At 45.8% G+C, this 26,926-nt stretch overlaps 1 protein-coding gene across 1 annotated transcript in view; it reads left to right on the forward strand.

Annotated features, from left to right (window-relative positions):
- Positions 1-5,575: 5,575 nt before the first annotated feature.
- Positions 5,576-26,926, forward strand: part of CACHD1 (cache domain containing 1) — a gene marked incomplete at its 5' end in the record, with an annotated part of 87,453 nt that continues 66,102 nt past the window's right edge. The window contains one exon of the mRNA XM_082287511.1: positions 5,576-5,782. Coding sequence (XP_082143637.1) covers positions 5,576-5,782 — 207 coding nt within the window. The remainder of the gene's footprint in view (positions 5,783-26,926) is intronic.

The following is a 26,926-nucleotide window of genomic DNA, read 5'->3' on the forward strand; positions in this document are numbered from 1 at the left end:
AAAGCAAGAATTGCAGCCAAAACTAACACAAAACTGTAACTTCCAGAGGAAATATTCAGAGGCATAATGAGAGGGATGGGAAACTAAACATGGAAATCAACATGGGGAAGTGAAGCCCTCAGACTTGGCCTGTGTGCTGATGACCACAATCAAATTAAGGCAAACTGAAAAGGGGTCAGATGAGAAAATAAAATCAAGCACATGAACTGGGAGATGATAGAGCAGGAATTGCAGCAAAGCAAGAAGTAGGAGCCTTATGCAAACGTTCATTTTCTCTATTTTTATTCTGGATTTATACCAAAGAATTAAAGTTAGTCTTTGCTTTGAGGTTAGAGATGAGAGCCACAAAGAGTTCCTCAGTTCCTTTCTTGGTGAGGGCCTGGGAGTTGCTCTATCCCTACGAGGGTTTCTGGATGTGCAGTTTGCACATGACCAGTTAGGGAGGAGGATTGGGCTGGAACTATGAGGCTTCCAAACTATTTTATTATTCCAAACTATCTTATAACTACCTTATAGCCTTCTGGAGTGTTTATTGTGTGGCTTGCAGGCCTGAGGATCAGTGTCATAATAGAAGTGCCACTTTTAAGGGGATTTTCCAATGGCCAGACCATTGGAAATGTGTGGTGCTCCCAACTTGCTGGGAGAGTGCAGGGATGTGCCAGGGAGTGAAGGAAGCGCAGCAGCCTGGGGAGACAAGAGACCTCTGCATCCACGTGGATCCGTACTTACAGTCACATCCCAGTTTTCAGACTAGAAGTGAAATATTTATCTGCAGACCAACTGGAGAAGATCTGTCAGTAACATCCTGATCCCTACAGGGGGGATACACCATTAATAAGCCACACTGAGTCATGCCCTACAGGAATAGTGCCTTTCTCCGGGGCCACGGCGCGCTGCAGCTATTCCAGAGCCATCCCACTTGTTCTGTTTCCCGACTGACCCGGTCGGCATCTGCCTGTGCTGCTGTCAGAGCGAGTTTACTCCCACCATGGGGCTGGGATTTATATCTGACATATGTTCCTCCTCTTCCCATCCTCCAGCACTGACACTCCAGCTCTCTTTCCATGTTTTCTAACAGAAAAGGGATGTTTTCCAAGCGTGGCCTCGATTTTGCAAATCGGACTGGCTGCATTATTGATGCTTTTAGCAGAGCAGAGCCTTCAGCTCTTCATCCTGCGGGTCCTTTCCCCCTCCAGCCTGCAGCATGCACACACTCCAATTTTGGGATGCCACAAGCCAAGCAAGGGCGATCCTCCTCTTCTCCAGGGCTTATTCCAAAGCAAAATAACAGGATGAGAAGGAATGGCCTCAAGTTGCACCAGGGGAGGTTAGATTAGATAGCAGGGAAAATTTCTTCATGGATGAGGCTTGTTCAGGGCAGTGGTGGAGTCAGCATCCCTGGAATTGTCCAAAAAATGTGTGTATGTGGCACTGGAGGACATGGTTTAATGGTGAACATGGAGGTGGTGTTGGTTAATGGTTGGATTTGATGATCTTAGGGTTAAGGCCTTTCCAACCTTAACAATTCCATGGTTCTATGAAATGAGGAGACAGATTTAATCCACAGCCCTGAAAGACCAGCCCTGGTTTGAGAAGTGACAAACATCAGGTTGTCTGAATCGGCAGCTTTAACTCGCATCCAAAGACCACAGAATCTGAATTTTGGGGTCTTTTCTTTGTCTCTTCCCCCATGGCATTTTGGAGGGAGATTTTTCCTCTCTTCCCCTCAACATTTTGTCATGTGACACCGAGCACGAGCACAACTGATTTAGCAACGCCCCACTGGTGGATCCCTAGCTTGGAATTCCACGTCAGGTCTGATTCCCACATCCCGGAGCAGCTCCTCCGTGCAGGCTGGAGGGGAGGGCTGCTCCCTGCTGCCGTGCTGAAGGCTGGATTGCTCCTCCAGGGAGGCAGAGAGGAGGCAGGAAGCACATGGGAACTCCAGGAGGAGCCCGGGTTTGCCTCCAGGGCTGTGCAGTCAATGAGTTTTGGTTGTACACGAAAATGTGAAACCTGTTCAGTCGGTTCCCTCGCCACCAGCAGCATCCCGGGGCTTTGGAAGCAGAAGGACAATTGCCTCATTCATTTCCTGGGGTTAGTTTATTAAAAAAGAAGTCTATTTGTAGTGTTAACCTTGTGATGGGGTGCAAGAATGGGATGACTTAGAAATCCTTGGAGCTCCGAATGCAACTGGCGACTGAGCTCCAGCTGTGACCTTGATTTGATAATTAATTGTGTAACAAAGTTTAGATATGAAGTTTTCAAACATGCAGCAGTCATTAGAAATAAAATAAAAGTTTTAAAAATTGCAGTTTAGCCAAGGTATTGAAAAACCATTTGGCTTCTCACGATAATTTAAAACCTGTCTGTCCTGCGCTGGTAAATCTAATAAAATAACATAAAATGTAATATGAAAATGACCACTGCTAAGAGTGAATTTGGCTGGGTTTTGCCTCTCATTTGGGCCGAGGGAAATATTCCAACAGATGTCCAGAAGCTTCAGCATGATGGAAAGAAAAATCCTTGACTTTCAGGCAGCAAATGCTGCTTCAGCAATGGAAATACAAGGTACCAATTAGGGCAGCTTTGAGAGGCATCCTTTGGGTTTGGATTGCTTTGGCTACGCCAGTATTCTCAGGAATACTGAATAAAAATACATATATATAAATAAAAATTATATTAGAGTCATAAATCACCTAAATGAACAAAAGCCAAGGATAAACTGATGCAGCTTTTCATAGGAAGAATTACATTTCATTTATTAAAATCCAATGAGGCAGAGTTTTGCTGATGTCCCTCAGAGATGCCAGCAGGTGCTGCAGGGCCATAGCTCTGTCCTGCAGGAGGAGAATTTCAGGTCTGACCCAGCAGCCATTGTTGTAAAGTATTTGAACCTTGATAGTGTGCCCCAGCCAAACCATTTTTAGTTATTTTTACCAGAGCCCTCAGAGTGAGACCAGGCTGGAATTACCCTCACTGGCTTCACCTTGCCTTTCCACCTTCAGCTGCAGCACATCAGCCCCAGGAGGGGTTTCAGCTCCAGTCTGAAGGTTTGAGGGGAGAGGTGGGACAGGTTTATATCTGCTCCCTGTCCTTTGCTCTCTTGTTGTTTGGATTTCCTGGACTAACTTGGCTGCTGATTACAGGATGGGTTTTGTTGCTGTCACCATCTCGATGCTGCTTGCCTGGATCAGGAGTCCCACCTGTTAGAGCCCTCAGGAATTCATCAAGGACTGAAAGGTAAACTGTGCTAAATTAGAAAAGAATTGGGAAAGGAGAAGTTGAAAAACTAAATACCAAGACAGCAGGGAATAGATAAAAAAGGACTGTGCTGCACTGGGTTAGAACCAATCATATTTTCAGAAAAGTGTGTGTGGAGCTCATGGATGAAATAGAGAAACCAATCCAGCAATGTGAGCTCTCATGCACAGCAGCTGCAAAATGTATATGTACTGTATTATGTAAAAGTTGTAAAATGTATAAGTAGAGTAGTCTGTAAGAGTAGGTAGAATGTGTAAGTAAGTAAAATGCGTAAGTACTGTGTTATGTAGAAGTTGTAAAAAGTATAAGCAAGTAAGAAAATGTATAAGTAGAGTGATGCATATCTGTATAAGTAGTATAAGATAAACAAGTGAAATGTATAAGTAGGTAGAATGTATAAGTAAGCAAAGGGCATAAGTAAGGTATTATGTCAAAGTTGTGAGATGTGTGAGCACAGGGGTGTTTTAAACAATTAGATGCTTCTGTGTAATCAGACTGATTCGTTGATCAGAAGGCATGAGTTCCCACATGCCATCCTTGACAAAGTGGGATGGGGAATTGCTGTGGGCACCAGCACCTGGGAGAAGTCAAAAAATGAACCATTAAAGCAGAGAGAAACCACATTTCAAGGAAATAGGATATGATTATAGTAAATAATATGTTGTATTAAAGCTTGGTAGTAAATAACACATTGCATTAATGCTTGGATGAATTGTTAACTCTGGAATTTACTGCTACAGGACACAAGTGACTCTGGTAGGACTCTTAAAAATTTAACTGGGGATGTGGCTCATTGGAGCCATTGTGTCTCTACAGGCCAGATTTATTTAAACATTATCTACACCAGCACAATTATAAAGTGTTAATTAATGAAGAGTAAATCTAGAGGGTGTTTTTTATGTGCCTGGTGTTTGGCTTCTTGGGCTTCTTGATTGCTGGGCAGCACTTCCAGGTGCTGCACAATGGAAATTCGGCTTTCACTCCCAAAATTTATTCCTTGTATGAGTTTTCCTAATACAGCCTGAGGTTGTAGCTTCTGCTCCTAATAGTCAGGAGGGAAGGGGTGAAGAAGATAAGGCCAGCTAAGGAATCACCATTGGAACTGTTCAGAAGGTGTGTGGAGGTGGCACCTGGGGACGTGGCTTAGTAGTGCTGGGTTCATAGTTGGATTTGATGATCTTGGAGGTCTTTTCCAACTTACTGCTTCTGTGATTGTGGGATTTCAGTATGCTGCTGCGTGTCACTGGATGCAAGGCTTGTGGTGTGCTTGTCCACATGGCATCAACACAGCTTTTTACAAGGGCATAGTGTTAGGACAAGGGGGGAATGTCTTTGAACTGAAGGTTAGGTTTAGATTAGAAATTAGGAAGGAATTGTTCCCTGGGAGGGTGGGCAGGCCCTGGCACAGGGTGCCCAGAGAAGCTGTGGCTGCCCCTGGATCCCTGGCAGTGTCCAAGGCCAGGCTGGACAGGGCTTGGAGCAGCCTGGGACAGTGGAAGGTGTCCCTGCCCATGGCAGGGATGTAACAGGATGAATTTAAGGTCCTTCAATCCAACCCATTCTGTGATTCTTTGATTTCCTGCCCCAAAGGGGATGTTTCTCCTTGGCGTGCTGTCTTATCCGTGCCGCTCTTCCAGGGAGTGCAGCTGTGTGTGCCATGGGGTGGGTTCGGCTTTGCCGCCGTTCCTTTCATTCATTTACTCGTTTATTGCCCATGTCAGTTGCACGACAAACATTTCCCCAAGGCTGGACACGAGGCCGTGCTGGGCGGTGCCGGGGACGGATGGCTTCGTGCTCGGGGTTGCGAAAGGAGACGTTGAACACTGATAAAATAAATAAACGGGGAAAAAAAAAAAAGTTTTAAAAGAGTTTAAAAAATATTTTAAAAAATAAAAGGAGGCAGAGCGCTGGCTTTTGGAACACACTCACGGCCGATACAACCCTCCCCAGTCCGTGTCCCCTGCTCCGTGTCCCCGCTCCCCCCGCCCGCTCCGGGGGCACGGCGGCCTCCGGGGCGGGGCTGGCGCGGGGGGCCCGGCCCGGCCCCCGCCCGCAGCGCGGCGGCCCCAGACGCCTCCCCCTGCCCGCGGCGCCTCCGCTCGGCCCCGTCGCTCCCGCTCCTCCTCCGCGCCGCAGTTTGCGTCTCTCCGCCGCCGCCGCTCGCCGCCAGCGCCGGGGCCGCGGAGCGCGGGGCCCGCGGAGCGCCGTGAGCGCGGAGCCGGGCGCGGGGCAGCGCCCGCCGCCGTCCCCTGCATGGCGGGCGGCCCGCGGCGCTGAGCGGGGCAGGCGGTGCCCGCGGCGCTCCCCCAGCATGGCGCGGGGCGGCGGGCGGCTGCAGCCCCGCGCCGCCGCTGCCCCTGCCCGGGGGGGCCGGGGGCCGCTCGGCCTCCTGTGCCTGGCGCTGCTGTGCGCGCTGGGCGCCGCCGAGGCGGAGTTCTCCATCCTGGACGAGGCGCAAGTCCTGGCCAGCCAGATGAGGAAACTCGCCACCGAGGAGCTGAGGGTCGTCACCATGCAGGTACGGCCCGGCCCGGCCCGCGCCTCGCCTGGTTTTCCCTCCTTCCTTCTTTCCTTCCTTCCCTCCCTCTTCCACACGCTCTTCTCGATTCCTGCCTTGCCCTTTCTCTCTCCATTCCTTTCTTTCTTTCTTCCCCCCTCCCTCCCTCCCTTGGTTCTTTTCTTCTTCTCAAACTTTCCCTCCCCTCTGCGTGGGCTGCCCGGCTCCCCTCAGCCCCGGCCCCGCTCCCTCAGCCCCGGCTTCCCCCGGCCCCGCTCCCTCAGCCCCGGCTTCCCCCGGCCCCGCTCCCTCAGCCCCGGCTTCCCCCGGCCCCGCTCCCTCAGCCCCGGCTTCCCCCGGCTTCTCCCGGCCCCGCTCCCTCAGTCCTGGCTCTGCTCAGCCCCGGCTTCCCCTGGCCCGGCTCTCTTCAGCTCCGGCTTCCCTCGGCCCCCGTTCTCCCCGGCCCCGCTTCCCCCGCCTGAAGGGGAGCGGGGCCGTATCGGCGGGGCGCGGGCAGTTTCTTGGTTTATTTGTAATTTACACAATAGAAGCAGCCAAAACCGCCTCCCGGAGCTGCGGAGGGGTCCGAGCCCGGGCTCGGAGCTGAGCCTGCCGTGCCCCGGGGTAGCTCCGGGCTGGGGACTCGGGGCTGAGCCGGTCCCGCCCGAGCATCCCGCGGGCAGGAGCTGCGGGCAGCCCGAGAGCGCTGCGTTCGGGGGAAGCGATGCTTCCCGGCCCCAGAGTGCGGCCGGAGGAGTTTATTCAGATGCTGGGTTCACGGCGGGGCTCGGAGGAAGGTTATTCTCACTGCCGGGAGTTCTGTGTTGTTTGCGGGGTGTTCTGCGAGGGGCTGGTGGGACTTGCAGGCAGCGCTGGTACCTGCGGTACAGCCGGGCGGCTGCCGACCCTCTCCGGGGGGGAAAAAGTGAAATCGGATCCCAGGCGGCTTTCAGGGCAAGGTATGGTCAGTAGCAAATGCAGTTTTAAAAGCCTCCCAAATTGAAAAGGAGACACTTTCATAGGATCAGCGGGGGTCTCTACCCAAATGGCTTTTTATCTTCTCTAAACTGGCTGCATTCTCTCACCTCTGGACTATCATTGTGCTGGGCGGCCTCCTAGGGCTTGTTTTGTCCGGGCAAACACTGAGCTGTCTCTTGTCCTTGATGCTAAGAAGACGCGGATTTAAATGACTTCACTTAACAAGGTACATTATTGATGTACTCAATTCAAGGAAGTCACTTTTTTTTTCCTTCTGCCGTGCATACGCATGTATGTATTTCCCCTCAAAAGATGTAAGCATAATCCTTTGCTTTGGTGGAGTCTCTGTTAATGCAAATGAAGTCAGTATAATTGCATTGCTAAATCCGTTTCTGGCGTTAAAAAAAATTGTAATGCGATCACCTCAACGTGTATTGTATTTAAAAAAAGGGCTCATAAAAATATACATTGTTACAGAAGTTAACTATAGGATGAGCCAGCTTTTCTTTCCGAGAATTGTACTGATGATCCAAGCTCGGGAACAATCCGGATGCCAGTGCACGGGGATGCAAATAATGTTAAAACTCTGTTTACTATTAGTTGGATATTTAAGGCCCTGAAGTAATTTAATGTGGTAAAACCGGTAGTTAAACTGAAACCCTTTTCATACTGAGCTCTATTTTTATATGCTTCATATTTTGGCTGTCTCAACTCCCATCACGCTAATGCTCAGCCTGTCCTTTGCTCCCCCTTGGAACATTATTACAGCTGTTTAAGATTAAAAACCGGTGGGAACAAACCTCCCCTGATTTTAGAAGCTTCTCTGCTGACCTCCTACAATAGAACAAAAAATGTTATGACTTGTGTCACTGCAGCCCGTGCTTCTCACTTGATTTTAGGGCTGAAATTTCCAAAGCCTGCTCAGGCGGGGCTGGGTGTAGCTGGCCCAGAATTCCCTTTTTTCCCTGCTTGTTCAGGGCTGTTGGTGAGTGGTGGTGGACACCCAGTGCCACGTGAGGGCTGCCAGCACAGTGGGGATGCTTGGGCTGGTGCAAACAGGTTGTGTTGGCAGAAAAGAGGTGTGGGATTTTGAAAGGGGAGTGAGAACACTTAGCTTTAACTGGATACAAATCCCAAGGGTGTTGTCCTTGGTTTAGAGGGTGACACGGAGGACGGCCCCAAATCAGGACTAGTGAGGGGAAGCTGTGGTAGCATCAGGAAGGGTTGATATCCAGCCGTTGGCGAGCTGCGATTTTATTTTGCTTCATAAACGAGAGAGGAGGAAGTGGCAGGATTTAATGCTTCCCTTGCGTGCTCTCCCCATGCTCTGGTCCGTGCCAGCTGTGGCTCCCACATCTGCACATCCTGGCAATAGGCAGGAGGGGGTGTCACCAGAGGGCTTTGCAGGAAGGGTAGGTCTGAGCTGGAGGTGGGGAGGAAGCATCCAATGAGTGCAGGAGCAGGTGGAAATGTTTCAGTAGAGTGAAGGTGAGAGGTTGGTTGGGTGTGTTTTGAGTCTGGGAAAAGAGGAAAGTGTAGACGGAGCCTCCAGAAGTGCAGGAAGGCAGGATGAGGTGGAGTCTCTAGAGCAGCCACCAGAGGAGCAAGTGGAAGAGGTAAGAGGAGAGCCATGGAATGTGTGAGCCTTAAATGCCTGTGAGAAGGGGCAGGGAGTATTGAACGTGGAAGCTGTGAGATAGGAAATAAATCAGCTTTGTGCGGGAGCACTGGCAGTGCTCTAAACGAGCTCTGTCTCCTCTGTGCGGCGTGTCCTTCCTGTGACACCTTCTCCTTCTACCTGCACTTCATGGTGCTGGTCCAACAGCAGTGAGGACTGTTTCTCATGAAATCCCATTATTTTTGCATTGTTGAGAAGAGTGAGGTACCTCTGGAATAGAGGCTGAAGCTAGAGGCAGACTGAGGATGAGAGAGGTGTCTGGTGGCAGCACCAGTCTGACAATTGATTTTGGCACTCACACCACTGCTGTCTATTTACAGAGACTTGCACGAGGGCAGTGTCTGACTTACCTTTGGGCAGTGCTTTGTTTCCTCGCCCATGCAAGTGCTCTGGTTTCATTTATAAATTTATTCCTTGAATGGTACTGCCTAGAGCTGCTGAGGATCATGTAGTGTAGGTGACAACTCGTGAGTTGCATCATTTGCTGAATGTGTTGAACAGCAGCTTCATAAATTCTTATTTAAATTTCCAATTAGAATTTCCGTATTTGTACCATACCAAGGATTCCCTTAGTGAGAACACGTGCTGGGCTCTGCAGTGTGTGTGGGTTCCTGGGTGTCTGCCTGTGTGCTGTTTCTCCAGGAGTGGTTAAATACAGAAAGTTCATCAGTTGTCTGATTTTTCTCTGTTGCTCTGATTAATTATTGTTCCCCCTCTGTGTTACAGTTCTGCCAAACCCCTGGTTAATGATGTTGCTATGTCTTAATATCCTGTGTATTCCCTTTCACATATTGGGGTATGAGTGGTGTGTACATATACATCCTTACATGGATTTTTGCCCTCAGCAAAAGAGGTGATCTGTTTATGGTTCTGCCCAGAGGGATTTCCCAAATCAACCGGAAACAGCCTCACCACAATCTCTTATCTTCCCTCTCCCTCCTGCAGGACGGAGGGTGCTGGAGAAGCCGCTGGATTCTGGGTTGTGCTGTACCAGTCACCTGGAACTTCTCCCTCGTCTTTTTCCATAGCCAGAGCACATGTTGCCAGCATCCCTGTCATTCCAGGGACCACCTTTGGGCAGCAGGCTACATCCTTGGGAGGCAGTGTGCGATCCCAGCTCTGTGAGCCCTGCTGCGTTCCTTGTCATTCCTCAGCGAACTGCATCCTAAATATCCCATGGCATCGCTTGCCAAGGGCTGCAGCTTGGTCAATGACTACTTGTGTGACAGTCCTGTAATATATTCTCCTGGGCAGAGCTGACACTCTGCACTAATTCAAAGTTAAGAGCCCTTTTATACTAAAATTGTAACTGAATTGGTGGTTGTGGCATGACCTGATGTGTTGGGTGGAGTTTCACCATCCCTGTTACCTGGCTCGTCTGATCCCGGCTTCTCGGACCTGGCTGAAATTACAGGGTAGGTTGTTGGTTGGAACAACTGAAATTCTTTAGTTGGGAGGTGAAGGCAGGAAAAGAGTAAATCAGAACTTTTGTGAGTGTTCGGTTTGGTTTTGGCAAGGTTTAACTCTCTAAATCTGCTCTGGGTGAGGTGAGGGATATTTTTTGATAGTGTGGGGCAAGGTAATGTTTCCATCTCCAAAACAGGGATATACTACTTGCAGCCAGAGTTGAAAGGAGTAAGAAATGCTTTGAAGATGAAAAGCATTAAATGCATCTATAGCTCTCAAAATGCATGTTGATGTTTCCAGCCAGACAGTAACAAAAGTTGTAGGCCCAGAGGGCCTTGAATATTTGTGAAGGCAGCTCTGCCATCTTAATCCTTAACTCTTACTCCGTGAAGGAAGCACAGCCCTTTCTCATTGTCTGTTACTGATCTTGGGGGCTGGAATCAAAACCATGCATGTTGAACCTGGAAAAAAAACCAGTTTGCTGGTCATGTTTTTCCTGTTCGTTTTTAATGTTAATACTGTGCATGCTATAATATCTTGATACATCAGGTGATGCAGCGATGTGTAAAATAACAGCTTAGTACAGGCTTCTGCTGATTGATTGGCAAGCATATTATTTATTTATCTTCCTAATAGCTTGTCTGGCCATATGTTTTTCTAGAAGAACAGATTGTGCTCAGACAAGCACGACACAGAAACGGGGAGATGTCCAGGGGCTTATATGGGCTGAAAAATCCACATTCTTTGAGGATTTCTGGGTGATGGCAAAGAGTTGGAGTCACTAGAACTGTCTGTTTATTTAATCCTTTTGAAAATGAGCACTGACAGAATGCAGTATTTATTTTTTTTCCAATGGGGTTGTCTTCTGGCTAATGGATTTACTACTTAGAAGAGATAAATCCCATTTTGAGCTGTCCTGCACACCAATTGAAATTCCAGAGCTGTGATTCTCCATCTCTGAAATCAGGAGTTTCACACATTTCTCCACTTCTTTTGCTGGATCTTTATGAATAAATCTGTGATGACTGTGAGGTACTTGCATAGCAAGTGGTGTAAAACACCCCATCCTCCAGGTCTGAAACCTGGACCTTGTGCACCCTCAGCCAAATGACAGCACAAAAAACTGTTTCCTTTTTTTTTTCTCCTATTATTTTTAGCTTGTGAAGCTGAAATAAAAAAAAACCTAAGTAGGGAAGGCTGTTAAGTGTTTGATTATACCTTTTTGGGTTATTTTAATATTACTTGGCAGTAGTGTGTGCTGTGGTAATAATTACAGAGTAGAAACCAGTGGAGCAAAACCTCATCTGTTTTACATGATTATGTCTTAGTTTGAATCCAGCTACAGCAGCTTCACTCGAGGCTCTCTGACAGCCCAAGTTTTTCATCCTTTTCCACACATATTCTTTTTTTTCCCCCCCGACATGAAACATTTCAAAAAGACAGCGAGAGGTCCTGGTGGAAGGGCAGCAGGAATGGCTGCGTGAGGGAGACCGAATCTGAATTTTTAATTAGGCTTTGAGTTGTCTCTTCAAAGGCTCGGGCCGTCCTTAGTGATGTGGCACGAGCAAAGGCTGACATTCCACTTCAAACACCGGGAATGCAGCTGGCCCGGCCAGATAAAAGTTGGGAGTGTGGAGCAGCAAGGTGGGCTGGCAGATAATGAGCTGTCCCGGCGTGGGACAGCAGGAATTCAGATATCCTGGGAGGTGATTGGGAATCTCAGCTGTGGCAGGGCTGATAACAGAAGGAAGGCACACGAGGAAATGCAGCCGTGTTATCCCACTTTTTCTTGGAGTGGTTGGTGCCTGAGAGGCTGCTCTGCTGCTGTAGCCTGGCCAGGCACTGGGGAGAAAAAAACCCTAATTTTTGTTGTCAGAAAACATCGAGAAATTCTTTTCTTTCAGAGAGGTAAGCTGTGTTTGAATTGGAAAAAAAGACTAAGTTTTTTTGTGTGTGTTTCCCAGTTATTCTTTTATAGTTGTATATTAAAAGGGAGCATTACGTACAAACAGGTTTTTTTGTTTGTCTGTCAATTATTGGGAAAAAATTGGCTGAGAAATGCTTGGAGCCTTGTCAGTTCAGTGCCCTCCTGTGTGGAAGTGCCCAGTTCTAAGGAAGTGCCCCAAATTTTGTTATTTCTGTTGTCAGGGCACTCCATAGATGGAACTGGGATTCGGGGCTACCTGAGCCTGGCTCCCTGTGAAGCCTGGAAATGGCAATGCTTCATGGATCAGGGAATTTCACTAAAGGTTGGGTAATGGCCCAGGAATGGTTATTTTGATGCAGTTGAATAGGAAAATATGAAATTTTTTTCTTTAAAAATTTTTTTCTGTACATGAACAATATAACTTAATAATTGAAATTTAAGTAACTTATCTGATGTATCACCCTTTGTTTTGTATGTCAAATGAGGTTTTGATTAATAGCTCTTGTATTGGTGGTTTAATGCAGAATAAAGTGTAAAAATATAGAGCCAGCATTCCTCAATCATCATTTTCCTGTAGCTTATTGTTGTTCAATAACATGCAGTGTTAATGAAATCTGAAAGGATATCCTTGTGTTCTCTTTTCCATGGAAAACAGAGTATAAAAACATTAGTGCTTATGCAATGCCTGTTGTGGAGAATTGCCTTTTCTGATATAAAATATAAGCCAAGTTATTGCTTGAATCCTGTGCTCTGTGTGTTCTTCCCTGTGCAGAAATCTGGATGAAATTATGTGTCTGGTTTAGCAGTGAAAATCTGAGTTGACTTTTGAAATAATCCTGATGCCACAAATCAGGAACACTCATTTCCAATCTCAGGAAAAGTGTTAATAGTATTGCTTTATCAACTGCCTCGAAGGACTCTGGAGCGTCTCCCAAGTGATTTTTCCAAAAGTATATTTGCACACTTACAATAATTAGTAAAAGCAAACTATTACATCTCCCTTTAGCAGCTTCCCAGCCAGGAGCAGCTGATAAAAGCAGTGCTGCTGGCCTCTGAGCTCATGGATTTGCACAACTTGGACTGTGTGATTTGAACCCCCTTCACCTTTTGAATAAAACAATGTAATTTTCCTTCCAGCATGTCTGCAGAACTCTCTGGCCAGTGCTCCCTGTCCAGTTTTGACCTTCTTTTGCACATACCCCTGCCATGCTGTAGGAATTTCTGGCTATACCTAGGATTGTCACAGGTGGGAATGAGGCTGGGGGGGAAGAAAAAAGATTTAAAATAGACACATCTGGAAGTTGCCATAAAAGTTTCTAGGAGCTGGAACACCTTAAGTGGAATATCTTGTGTTTGCCCTGGTAGGGTTATTTTTGTGCTGATTTTTGGGGATTTCACACCAAATTGCATGTGGTGATAAGTTCAGCTTGACAGAGATGATGTGATGGTACCACACCAAAGGGCTGAGGTGCTCCCATGACCTCCCTGGCCCTGCTCAGTCCCTGCTTCTGTCCCTTTCAGCAAAGGAAGAAGTAGAAACATTTCCTCTTGGGCCATACTTTCACTTCAGAAGTTAAATCAAACAAAATCTGAGGAGGTGTTTGTGGTGATGGGCTGGGGGAGAGGGGACAAACTCCCAAAAGTAGCTGTAGTGGGAGCCCGTTTGCCTGGAGCAGGCTCTGAGCCAAGGTTGGAAAAGGCTTCCCAGACCTTGGGAAGACCACACGGAGAGCCAGGAGAGCTCCTTGCCTTTTATTTGTTGGAAAAGAAAGGAACCCCAAACTGTGTGGAGCAGGCGTGTCAGAGCAGCATTTGACACTGGAATGGATGGTGAGTTAGCACGAGGTCTGGGATTTATCCAAATCAGAGCACTTTTCCCCCAGTCCTTTCCCAGAAGCCGTGTGAGCACAGGGATCAGCTGTGGGATCCGCCCTGCCAGTGATTATTCCTTGTCCTTCCCCCTCCATGTGACACAGATGGGAAACTGGGAACTGGTCAAGCAGTGCTGCAGCTGCAGGAGAGCTGTGGGGTGACAGCAGAGCTGCTCCTGCCCGGGGGCCGTTCCTGGTGCTGGGTGTCAGGTGGGATTGCTCCAGCGTGGGATGGCTCAGCTCCTGGTGCTTCCCAAACCCTGGGAACAGGGGGGAGCTCCAGTCCTCAGCACAGACTGGTTGCGTTTGACTTCTGCTGGGAAGAGAAAAACGAGTGCTGTGAGGCTTTTTGGGCTGCAGGAGCTGCTGAGCTGTTGGATGTGCTGGAGGCCAGGAGAGCTTTTTGGGAGTACCTTACAATGGACTCCATGGTGTGGCTATGGAATTGTGCATTTTGGGGGAGCAAAAGTAAGTTTTCCTGAAGTATCTGCTTGCAGTGGCTGCCTGTCCGTTGCAAACCAGCACAGGGGCAGCTGCTGATGGAAAATTGGTACAGAAGGAGGTCCCATCCAGGATATTTTTCTTGCCTTGTTCATGGTCAATTGAAAAATTAGCAGATTGTTTTTCCTCTTTTCTCCAATATTGGAATCATGTGGGATTTCTGACTTTTGCTAAACACTATTTGGAGGATAAGAGGGAGGCAGAATCTCCCATCGTTGCAAGGAGTGTGAAATGAGGAGGAAAAGCCACTTCCACTCTGTGGATCCTGAATTGCAGTTCCTCTTTTGTTACTGGAGGCTGAAGCTGCTGCATGAGCTGCAGGTTCAGTTTCAAGCCGGCAGCAGTCTGGTGGAGCCCTCATGGACAGGTGTATTCCAGAGGGGCCAAACCAACATTCTGGGGATAGGATTTTTGTGTGGTATGGAAGGCATTGAAGGATAAAAATAGAAGGGTTTCTAATACACTTAGCAGTTTTAACAATGAAAGCATATTTAGTTTAAATAAGCTACAGCTGTAGGTAGTTTGACTTCCTTGGGCACACTGTTTTCCCAATGAATTGTCTGGAATATGAATTTCATAGTTGTCTTTCATTCCTTTTGCCAGTGGCTCTCCAGGACTGCCAGGTGTGATGTGGGATTTATTCCCTTGGTCTGGCTTGGTGGAGTTTGCAGGGAAAGCTGCACTTTTTGGTGCAGGCAGGAATAAGCACTGAGGATGCTTGTCTATCACATTATGCAGCTGTGGTCAGGCAGCTGTTTTTAAACTGTAAATTTCAGTCTTTGATCTGTTTGATTAAAATTAGAAAATGTTATTCCTGGGTACACAGCCTCTTGAGTCTTCCTTGAAGGAGGTTGTGATTAAAAAAATGGAAGAAAGTTAATATTCACATCTATTGCAGGAAGAGCATGGAAACTGCAAACTTGTCAGAATTTTTTAGCTTTAGATGAGCTTCACCAAGGTGGAGGTTGCAAATACAAACCTAATGGCACTTAAGTAGCCAACCTTCTCTTGTGAATTACTGCTTATTAGTGCAATTGGGGAAAACAAGAAGTCTTACTTTTAGATTTTTATTTTTGACCGAAATGAAACTGTAATTATGAATTATCATATTCTGACTCTTCCTTTTGAATTCTGCTGCTGTTATATTTTACAATCCTTAGATCATTTCAGCAGCTGCTTTGATGGATGTGCTTGTGGGTCTTGAAGTTGTTAAATTCAGTTTGCTGATGATCCAGCTGTTCTTGGCAGAGGAGCCCCTGCTGTGCTGAGCTCACCACTGGGAACACGGAATTTTATTCCAAAAGTTGTGTTTGGTTTCTGAAATTTTAAATACTGACATACTGATGATGCTGTATTTCCATTAAAACTATTGGATGCAAAGCCAAAATTAAAATAACCCCAGCATAGCCATGATAGGAGATAACTGGTCATTTCTATTTCTATTAAACAAGTTGTTTATTTCTATTTGGTAAGAAATGCAGTCTCATGAATTTTAATATATCGATTCACTGTGATGTCACATAAATAGAATTTTGCCTCCCCCTTCATATTTATGTATTTATTCAGCAAGTGGTTGGCTGAAAGTCTAGAAATACATTTTTTAAAAAAAACGTTCTGGTAATTGCAACCTCAGACTTTGAAACGCTGCTTTTTCCTACATTTCCAAGAATAGAAGCTCCGCCTCCAAAAATAAATGAAACCCAACATCCATTGCCATGGTTTTCAGTGCTTGGAATGGTGGATTTCTCCTTGAGGAGCAAAGGTGCAGCAGCTGTTTTGGGGAGGGAAGATGTGGAGTGGGGATGAAATGAATGCAGAGCTGCTCTGGGCAGGCTCGTTTGAAACGTCAGACCTGCTCCATGTGTGTTGTCTGGATGGCTTCATGGAGCCTGAAAAGGCAGGATAAAGAGGAGGAAAAATAAGCAGCTCGAAAGGGATGATAGTGATTAAAATATTTAGTGAAGGAATGTGTTCATTTGGCATTCTTTGGAATTGTAAAGAAAGCTGCTGTTCTTGATGTGCCTATAGTGTAGGTACACACCCTGTGGGTCAGGCTCAATCCAGGCTCCTCCCTATTTTTTATTAATCCTCATCTTCTTGCAACTTCGATACAAAAAATGTCCCTGCTTGTTCAAAGCCTTTGATCCCAGACTGTGGCTCCTTGGGAAGCACAGGGGGTTTCTATGGAGTTTGTACCTCAAACTCCTGTGCAGGGGGAAGGAGCAGCAGGGCTGGATTTCTGCTGCTTTCCTGTGTCACTCCACCATTTCCTGCCCTCTGCTTCGCTTGTTTTGTGTCATTTTTGTCATTCCCTGTTTGCCATTCCCTGTCTCCTTGCTTCCCAGTGCCATTGGAGTGCTGGAGGCCACTTCTCTGCCCATGGCACCAGGCAAGCACTTGGCCCCCCTCTGCACAATGGAGCTGAGGTGGCCTGATGGCAGCTCTGGTGTGGCAAGGACCTCCCCAATGGTACAGGGAATAAAGAATGTGATGGCAACAGGTCCCCAGGGATTTTGTGCTTGATGGAAGATATCCATGAGGGACTTTCGATGTGGGCATGGAGGACAGGAGAAGGGGGAATGGCTTGAAGCTGAAAGAGAGCAGGGTTAGATGGGATCTTGGGAAGGAATTGTTCCCTGGGAGGGAGGTGAGGCCCTGGCACAGGGTGCCCAGAGCAGCTGTGGCTGCCCCTGGATCCCTGGCAGTGCCCAAGGCCAGGCTGGACATTGGGGCTGGGAGCAGCCTGGGACAGTGGAAGGTGTCCCTGCCCATGGCAGAGAGTGGAATTAGATGACCTTTAAGGACCTTTCAACCCAAACCAGTCTGGAATTCTCTATTCCTGGAAGAAATCTGGATGTGTGAAGTGCACACCTGATAATGGTTTGCATGACAAACCCCAGCAGTTCTGCAACTACCCGCTCTTCCTCCATGTCCCATGAGGAGCTGGACTGGAGTTTTGCTGCTGCTGGTTGACAACATTTCCTTTTAATCCTGAAAATAGATTCACAGCCTGTTTGGGATCCTTGCTCAGAAATGAAGTTAGAGCCAGTGTCAGCATCGGGCCCTACGTCTAAAAATATATTTAAAATATGGAAACCTTGCTATAGCAAGGCTGTGGTTTGCACAGGCCGGAATGCAGAGCTGGCCCACAGCCACACCCACACTGGGGAGTGTTCCCAACTTCTGGTTTGCTTTGATGATGTAGAAAGAAAAAAGATTTTTTTTTAAAATTACTTTTTAAAAACTTTTTTTTCCTTTTGATGGACAGAAGATAACGTGCTTTCCCACAGAGCTGGCAGGAGTCTTTACCTATCTTAGTTATCCAAAATCTCGGGAAATGCTGAGCCCCTGTGGGAAAAGGAAAGGGAGGGAAAAGATGGAGGAAGAGGATGAAGTGGCTGTGTACTGCTTTGGTGGTGATAAGAGCAGGAGTGGCAGCTCACCAGTTCATCATCCTGATCCATGGCGTAACAGCAAGATCTGATCTATTATTTCTATTGTTTGATTATTTATTAACTTTCTGTTTCCAACAGAAAACTTTCTGTTTTCTGCCGGAGCAGCGATTCCAGTGTCCTGAGAGCATCATGTTTGATGCAGGAACACTGTCAGGGCTTGAATCCTCCTTTCCATGTTTTCCTGAACAGTGTGAGGTGCCTGAGTGTCACCAAATAAAGAGATGAAAGCATTAAGACATGGAAAATCCACATTCAGCGGTCGTAGTGGGTACCAGGCCTATCTGAGTGTTACTCAAATTCTTCAAATCCTGGTTTTCCAGTGACAGACTTAAAAATCTTATTGTGCAGCTGAGTTAGTGACTGAGCCTTCACTTTATAATCACTTTATAGAACATATGCACATTACCAGGACGTGTTTAATGGACACACGGCCACATGAAAGGGCTCTTTGTGGCAGGAGGCTTTTGTGCCTTCCTGGATCCCTCAGCAATTCCTGCGGAGCTTCCCAAGTCTGGCTGACACGGAGCGGCCGAGGAAAAGCCCTTGTGGCTTTCAGCTTGAGTGGAGAATAATGGGGAGCAGGATGGGAGTGGGGGAGGGCTCTGGCTGGGGGGCACTGAACACTCCAGTTCCTCCTACCCCAGCTGGGGCTTTGCATTCCCAATGACCTCGGCCTTCCCGGGAAGCTCAGCCGGGATTGTGGCAGCAACAGCAGCGACCACACCTGGGGACACTGGGACGACTTTTCTCAGTTCCTTTATGTCAGGTTTGTCTGTAATGGCCACTTACCACAACAGCATTTGATGTGTTTATTATTTTTTTAAACTGAGATTTGATGTTGTCTTTCATCTTCTGTTTAATCTCTCAGCTACATTTTGTTTCCTGTCTGTGGGTCTTAAAAAACTTTTCTAACCTTACCTTTCTTCCTCAAAACATAAGGCTTCAAGGTCATGGATATGTTCAGTTTGACCTGGCAATAATCTTCACAAGAACAAGAATTTAGTGGATATATATTTAACTTTCCATTAACAAAAAGAGCGAAACTTCAGGAAAAAAAGTCTTGGAGTTGTCTGATAAAGATGTCTCCTTTTGCATTGTTACTCATTCATGTGGTGCTCTGTGGGGTTGCAAGCAGAGAGAGCTTCAGCTCCTGGGAAAACCTTGGGAAATCTATTCTGGTTTGGAAATGGCTGAATAAAGGTGAAGGAAAAGAAGATTATTAACAAAAAAAAAAGGAAAAAAAAAAAGGGGTGGGGGAACATACACAAGCAAATCCACGCATTTAATTAAATTAGAAATTGGATAGATGTGATTGGAGTAGGGTTTCTAGTTTGGTCAGATCCTAGAATAATTAAGGTTGGAAAAGCCCTCCCAGCCCATCACGTCCAAGCTGTGCCTGATCCCCACCTTGTCCCCAGGCACATCCAGGAGTTCCTTGGGCACTGCCAGGGATGGGCACTCCAAACCTCCCTGGGCAGTTCCAATGCTTGACCAGCCTTTCCATGCAGAAATTCCTGCTGCTGACCACCCTGAGCCTCCTGTGGTGTGTCCCTGGTGGGAAAGGTTGGTGTCCCCTGTTGGTGTGCAAACACTGCTCACGTGTTCCCGAGAAAACATCCCGGTGAGGACGAGCTGGGGGCTGCCTGTGCTTGGGTAGCTCCAGCCAGATGTGCCTGGATCCCAGCAATGCCTGTGGTGAACCTCACCTTGCTCCTTGCCTTGGGCACCAGCTGCCTGTCTCCATCTGATCCGTGTGTGGCCACGCTGGAGACTCCATCACGCCAAGAGAGAGCCAAAGTTGTTCTGGCTGGCTGGAGTTGAGCGTCTGCAGCTTCTCCAAGGGCAGAGCTGTTGGTTGTGTGGTGGCTGAGGGCAAAAGCCAAGGGCTGGGCTACACCCAGGTGCCTTCAAAGGGCTTGGAAGGGAATTCAGTTGGAAAATGCTGCCAGAGGAACGTGCATGGCCGCGGTGAATGCGAAGGGGGTGAAAGGCAGTGGGCTGGGCTCTGTTCTTCTGGGACTTGAAAGCACTTCTTGTCTCAGGATCAACCAAGATGTTCTGCATTGATGTCATTGAGCTGAGTGAGAATTCCATTGGAATAATTGGAAGAAGCTTTTGGAGACAAAGCACTCAAGGCCTTTTTGCCAAGTGAACTTGGAGCATTTTCTGGATAAACCAAATGAGGACCTTTCCAGGTGTGCTCATAAATGGATGTGTTCCAGGTATTCCTCAATCTCACCAAAGAAAATCTCTCACAGAAGTCAGATCCTTGATTCAATTCCTCTCTAAGAGGAGTTATTTGCATTTCCCTGTTATCCCCCCACTTAACTCTGTGTTTAAAAAACTCCGTTATCTGGGAACAGGTGCAAATTTATGGTATTGTTTTCTCCTCTCCCTTATCTTTTTAATCAAAACACAACAAAATCTGGCAAAGGACTAAGGTATTCTTATTTTTTCAGATTTTTGATTACCTCTATTTATGACTCATCTGAAGGATAAAAAGCTCCCTAGTTCATGAACTTTCCCATTTTTTTTTTTTTTTTTAATTTGGAGTACTGTCCTTAGCTCATTAGCTAGAATCTCCTGTATAATTATCTATAATTTTCTATCCTACTTGCTCAGTGAAATATTTAGAGAAATACACACTCTGTGGTAGTACAGTGAGCTGGGCTTTTAATTTTAAATTCTTCATTAGTTTCACTGCATATTTGCTGAAAGTTTTGTGTTCTGCATGTGTGATCTTCAGTTTTTTAGGAGAGAGTTGAACATTGAATAGAAATCAGTTTCTGCTTTGTCAGATGAAGATTTCTCATGAAAAACAATATAATTTTCCTTTTCACACAGCTGCTGTTTGTTTGGGATAACAAATACTCTTTTTTTTAAAATCAGAAAAAACCCCTCTATTATTGTTATTGCTATTTTATTTTTGGTGACTGAAAAATTGCAACAGGAAATGACCCCAGCCACAGTTTCCATGACACCCTCTCACTTGAATCCAGTTTTCAAGCAGATGAAAGGCCCAAGCAGCCTTTTGATAGTGAGCAGCTAATTGGGTGCCTGATAGAGGCAGGTTTTTCTCTGGGAAAAAAAATAAAGGAGCCAAGAAGTGGAACAGCTGTGTTTTGGTACATGTGTATAATCCCAGATAAAACTCTCCAAGGGCAAGGAAATACAGTAATACCTCACTGAAAGGAAAATTAAGAGTCTTTGAAAGCCTAAATGTGGCTTGGGGGGGGGGAACTTGTTTTTAAAATAAAAATCTGCTGGAACAAATGTGGTAATAAATAATGGGATTATAAAATCTGAGCAGAACCTCTTGTTCTGTGAGATGTGGTGCTGGGTTTTGTTTCAGTCTAGGCAAGAAAATGGCAATTTGGTCTTCTTTTTGTGTTTTTCCTTTGGTCAGTAAAGTTCTACCCCAAAAAAATGAGTGGTTGGAGGCTGTTTTCAGCTCTTCTGCTCTCAGATGAGCTGCAGCTCGTGGACTCCTCACATCTGACCGTGGCTGTGGCTCCTCCTCTACAAATGTGTGTTAAAAATGCCCCTGTGGAGAAGGAGAAGGTAGGAATTTCTCTTTTTGGTGGATAAATTTAAACCTGAGGAGCCCCTTCTGGTAGGGTGTTAACCTCCCTGTAACCCCTGTGCTGAACAACAATCTTCCAAGGCATGGCAAGGGGGATAAATAGTTAAAATAGAGTGAAATACTTGGCATGAGGACCTTTTTTTTAAAAATGGTGTGAATCTCAAGTCTGTTCTTGATTCGAGGGATAAATCCTGAAGGAATCCTGTGAAGCTGAGTTCTGGAATGAGCTGTGACTGCTGAGGCTGCAGTTTCTGAGTCAAGTGGTGGTGGTTGCTCCTCCTGCAGCACCTGAGGGTGTCACAGGGCTTTGTCTGATGCGTTTCTTGTCACTTTGTGTGGGATACTTTGGCTTTTCTGTGAAGTTTTGAATACCTGGATGGGAAAGTTGTAGGAAAAGTCTAAATTGTAGAGCTTGTGAGCTCTCTGTTGGTCCTGGAAGTGTTTCCAGCTGCTCAGTGCTATTCCCATGCATTGATTTCTCCTCTTGAAGTTTCCATGCAGAATATTTCATCTTCATACTTCAAACTGAGTGAAATAGTCTGGGTTTTACCTCCTTGCTTGGAGCAACCTGGACTGGTGGAAGCTGTCCCTACCCAAGGCATGGGGTGGAACTGGATGAGCTTCAAGGTCTGTTCCACCCCAAACCATGCTGGGGTTCTATGAATATCAAAGAAAGCATTGGTTTTTTTTAATGCAGGCGTGTAAAATCAATGTAAAATGAATCTTCAGAACAGGTGGAACAATAGCTGATTAATGGGGGGGAGAGGTGTTAAATGCAGCTTTGGGGGTTTTTTTTAAACCAATATCTGTGTTTTCATTAGGGCTTTGTCAGCAGTTGAATCTTACAGGTTGGGTTTTGTTGTTTTGTCTGGGTTTGTTTTGTTGTTGCCTTTCAGGGCACTTAGTGCTTGATCAGGATATGTCAAACTCTGAAAGCAAAACTCATTTTGCAACTTGTGAACTTAAAATGGCATTGACAGTGTAGAAACTGTTTGTCTCATTTTATCCCCTCTCTCCACAAGGAGCACATCAAAATTAATTCAGGAACCTCATTTCCCCACTTCTTCTATACTTTATGCATTTTATAGCTTCCTTGTGGGAGTTTTTGGTTATTTAAATGAGAGGATCCAATCACTTTTATAGCAATAGTAGCTTGTGGTTAATAATGGTGGAAATAGGATGCAAATACATTTAAAAATATCCAATTAACACAAGCAATTAGTGATCGCTGTGTTTATCAATCAGAATGCACTCCTAAACTGTCCTAAAATTCAGTAATTATCATTTATTAATCCCTGACTTGGTGTTTGGGGAGGATTTGGTTGGTATTCCATGTTTTTTAGGTTGATGCAGGGGTCACCTGGTCGTAATTCTGAACATGTGGAGCAGAGTAAACCCAAACACACCGTGGGACCTTTTCTGCCAGGAAAATTTACGTTTCCGTGAGATAATGCTCAGACTGGAAACGTTTTGTGGATGAAAGTGGGAGCACATGGAGGAGGGAGCCAAGTCTGGTACGTGGGGATGAGGGGCTGCAGAGCCAGGAAATGTGGGAAAGACAGTGGGAATTGGTGGTAATGGTTATTTGGTCATTTTTACTTCAAATTTGGCTTAAATTCTTACCACTTATACACAGTGAGATCCGGGCAGCTGCTTCATATTGCCACTTACTCTTCATTTGTTTGCAAGTGAGAAACAGGAGCACATCCCATAATTTATAACCCTGATTTAATGTGTTATGAGACACTGGAGAAAGGATTTTGCCTCTCACAGCTCTCAGAATTTTCATAACTTAATGTCTCATTTTAAGAAATTCAGTATTTGGTGAATTCGTTCTAACCCAGAAATTCGCACCCTTACTTCATTTTTGTCCTCTGTGTTTGGGGATGGACATCAGTTTTTGGAATGTTTTGAACTTTTATACTGCCTGATGCTTTTGATTTTGGAACCTTGTGTTTGTGTCCTCGTTAGGAGTGAAAAAAACAGAATAAAAGTCCAGCTGGGGAGGTGAGACAGGAGTTTCGGGCTGTTCCAGTGTCTGTCAGTTCCCAGTGCAAAAACTGCCTTGTGAAAACACACATGGAAAGCTTTTGGAAATTAAAATACACATTCCATGCTGAAACAGAGTGCTGAAGTTAATTCCTGTGTATCAGCAATTTATTAAAGTTGAAATTTATTCATTAATTTGTGAAGATAAATTATCACTATCAGCGTAATGAAAATTTTTCAGCCCATTAAATCTTATTTTCCCCCCTTCACTTCCTGCCAGTCAAATCCTGCTACCACTGTAGGAGTAACTGTGAGACAACAGGAATATTCATTCCCTGAGTAGCATTAATCTACTTCCATTCTCCATTCAAAGTAGTGTTAATGCCTTTATTTCTCCTTGGAGCCTGAACTCGCTAATCCCGAGCCCAAAGTGGATTATGGTGTCGTTCCTGCGTGTTCAGACAGATGTGCAACACACAGATAATTGCACAGAAAGGCAAAAGAAAGGGAATTTATTTAGTTGCTGAGCTGGAGGTGGTCCCTATCCAGCCTTAAATCCTTAATTCAATTTCAGGTTTGCCACTCAGTCCTGTCGGCCTCTTGCTCCGAACGATTTCTAGTTGGAAAACTGCTTGGACTGATCCGTATTTCCTGTGCACTGAAGCATCCTCAAGAATTAAATATGAACGGATGTTAGGAAATATTGAAATGTTATGAAACATCTAATTTCAAGTGCAAATATCTGCCTAGGGATTCTTGATTATCTTTAATGAAGATGACACTACCCATGATCAGCACAAGTGCTTCTCAAAGAAGACAGTTCATAGAAGTGGCACCACTGAAGGAAATCACAGCAGAGATTTGTTTGGAGTAAATGAGCAGCCTTTTCTCCAGAGATTCCAAAATATTTTATTTAGACAAAGTTAAACATGACTCGAGATTAAAAGAGAGGTCAAGTAATTCTCTCCTGTTTTGAAAGAGAAATTGGTTTAATTGTGTTCATTTACCGGGAGCACTGGATTTGCTTCGTGGTTTGTAAATGTTTTGTGAAAAAGCAGCTTGTAATAATATTTATAGAGGGAATGAAAAATAGTAATTGCCTCTGTCACTGCTTGAATTTTAACAATGTGTGTGCACATGAGGCCTTTTTGATCTTTTTAATAGGAACAACCCAACTGGCAATGACATCACATCAGGGAAGGAATTAATGCTACCACTGTCAACTTCCTGGGTTGGTTTTTTTTTCTGAAAAGCTGGTTCCCTCCAGTTTAAATTCCCTTTTTACAGTGGAAATCTGCTCCCACATTCTGTTGTCTGTCCTCGTGATGTTTTGCTCTGTTGGCCAGAAATTACAATTTACTGTGTGGATGGGCAGGGTCCCAGGGCTGTGCCTGTAGCAAGATCTGGTGTGATTTAGGTTTGCAAAACATGAATCTGATATCAATTTGAGGTATCAATTCCATCCTCCACAGCTGGGATTGTGCAGTTTGCAGTCCAGTCTGTTCCTGGACTTGGAAGGTTGCACTGGGGAGGTAAAAACAACTCAGAATAGAGGAAAAAACAATCTTCCAAAAGAACCCAGGCTGTTTCTAAACATCCTGAAAGCTGGTTTCTTTTTCCTCTGTTCTCTCTGCTCTGCAGCTCTTTTGCATTGTGTTTTTTTCTCCCACGTTTTCCTGTATCTTTGATTAGTAACACTGACCTTATAAAAAGCCCCAAAATGGGCAGTTTTTCCAAGCAGAGCTGAAGCTGCAGATAGTACATTTCTCCCTTGAAAACTTGAGGATAAGCAGTGGGAAGTCTGGGATAACCCAGCAGAACTCTCCTCCTGCACTGACTCCAAGGATGCATGGCTTGAATTCACGGGAATGTGGAGCCAGGAGCATCCCTGGCATAGAAATAGCTGCAAAAAGCTCCTCCCCTGGCTAAGGAGGAGATGCCTGAGTGGAAACTGAAAAAGTCCTGCATTGTAACCTGAGGGGTTGTGTTTGCACAGGTGAAATGCCTTTAGGGAGATTTTGGGGAGGTGCAGTTCTTACAAATTTCAGCTGCTAATTTGAGGCATCGATTTTCAGACACAGAAATCATTCAGGGTTGTTAATCACAGCTCCTCAGAAGAGCACAGTCTGATTTTGAAGCTGGAGTTGAGTGTAACTTCTTGCTGCTCAGTGTTTGAAAGGTAAATATATTTATAATCATTAGATTAGAAGGCTGGGGTCATTATCTTTATTTAGGGTAAACGATATTTCAGAAAAATCCTCTCCATCCCTGCTGTGGTGGGACCATCCCATCCCCTGGGACCCAGAGCCAGGACCCCGGAGCCCCACCCTTGGCTTGTTTAGAAAACAGTGAGGGGGCAGGAATAAAGGGCCCTGCTTTGCACAACATCTGATGAGTTTTTGCTCCCAAAGGCTGGATGTAGAAATTCCTGTGGGATGGCTTGGCAGGAGTGCTGCAGAAAGCACTGAGGCGAGTTCTGCTCCTCTCCAACGCCTTCCCTCATTAAATCTGGAGCTTTCTCTCCCTTTTCTGGGTTGGAATCCACTCTGTGCTTGATTAACACTGGAGGTTTTGTTTGAGTTTTGGTTGTTGGTTGTTTTTTGGTTTTTTTTACTCCCCCCTCTTTCATGTAAATGATGTCTTGCTATTTTGCTTGCTTTTTCCCTTTTTTAATTAGAAGACTAAATGCTCGCATTCATGCACAAATTGCTTTGAAGTGCTGTAAGAATTCAATTCATGAGCTTCCTCCAGTCTCAATCTTTTAATTTTTTTTGCAAACTGATAACATCTAATGGCTGTGCTCTTTCCAGAAGATTACATTTGTTTTCTGCGGGCTGCTCTGCCTCCTCCTGTGTCCTGAGATAACGAGTTCAACACGAGGGAGAAGTTAATCAGCCAGCTCCCAGCGAGCATTCCCAAGGTTTTGGTACTTGGCTGGCCCACAGCTCCCTGAAAAAACGAGGGAAGAACAGTCCTAGTGGCTGTGGGCACCTCTGGATGCCGTGGGACAGCTCAGCTCCTTGGAGAAGTGGGTGAGCACTTTCTTCCAGGGATTACCTTCTTTGCTGTATTTACCCAGGAATTAGTTGCTACTTTGCACCTGTCTTGTTATTTTTGGGGCTGCAGGACAGAGTTTGCTGCTGCTGTGTTTAGGATGTTGGTGGTTCCAGGTGGAATTCTGGCTCATGGAATACCAAGCTGTCAGATCCATCACTGTGCTTACTGTTTGAGTTCATTCCAACCCTGTTTTGGGAGCAGAGGGGAAAATATCCATTTCCAGTGCTGGTGGATGAGTAATGCTCTTTTCCTTAGCACTGAAGTGTGGCAAAATGGTGTTTCCTAAAGCCCACAGAGACTCCCAGGGGATTTCAAATCCCAAGGTCAGATGAGTGCGGCTTAAATGGCCTCTCCTCTGCTTCTGGAAGTGTTTGGTGACTGACCCCCCCCTTTTAAATGTGGGGTCACAGCCCTGGGACTGGCCTTGTGTCCCCAGGGAACTGCAGAACAGCTGAGGTGGGACAAGACCTCCTGAGGTCCTGCTTGGCAAGGCCACCCTCCTGTTGTGTCTGGAGTCACTTTGAGATGTAACAGTTATTTGAAAATAACTTCACCTCCAGGTTGGAGGGAATCATTAATATAAATAATGCAAGGTGTTTATCTTCTGGAGGTATTTTCTGAAGTTCTTTTAAATTTCAGGTGAGAGATTAAACCTAAGAATTTAAAATTGCACAGATTTGCTCCCACTGCTTTCTGCTTGGAAAAGGAAGGGTGGGGAT

This window comes from Coloeus monedula, assembly GCF_965178545.1.
Source record: "Coloeus monedula genome assembly, chromosome: 9".
Lineage (NCBI taxonomy): Eukaryota > Metazoa > Chordata > Aves > Passeriformes > Corvidae > Coloeus > Coloeus monedula.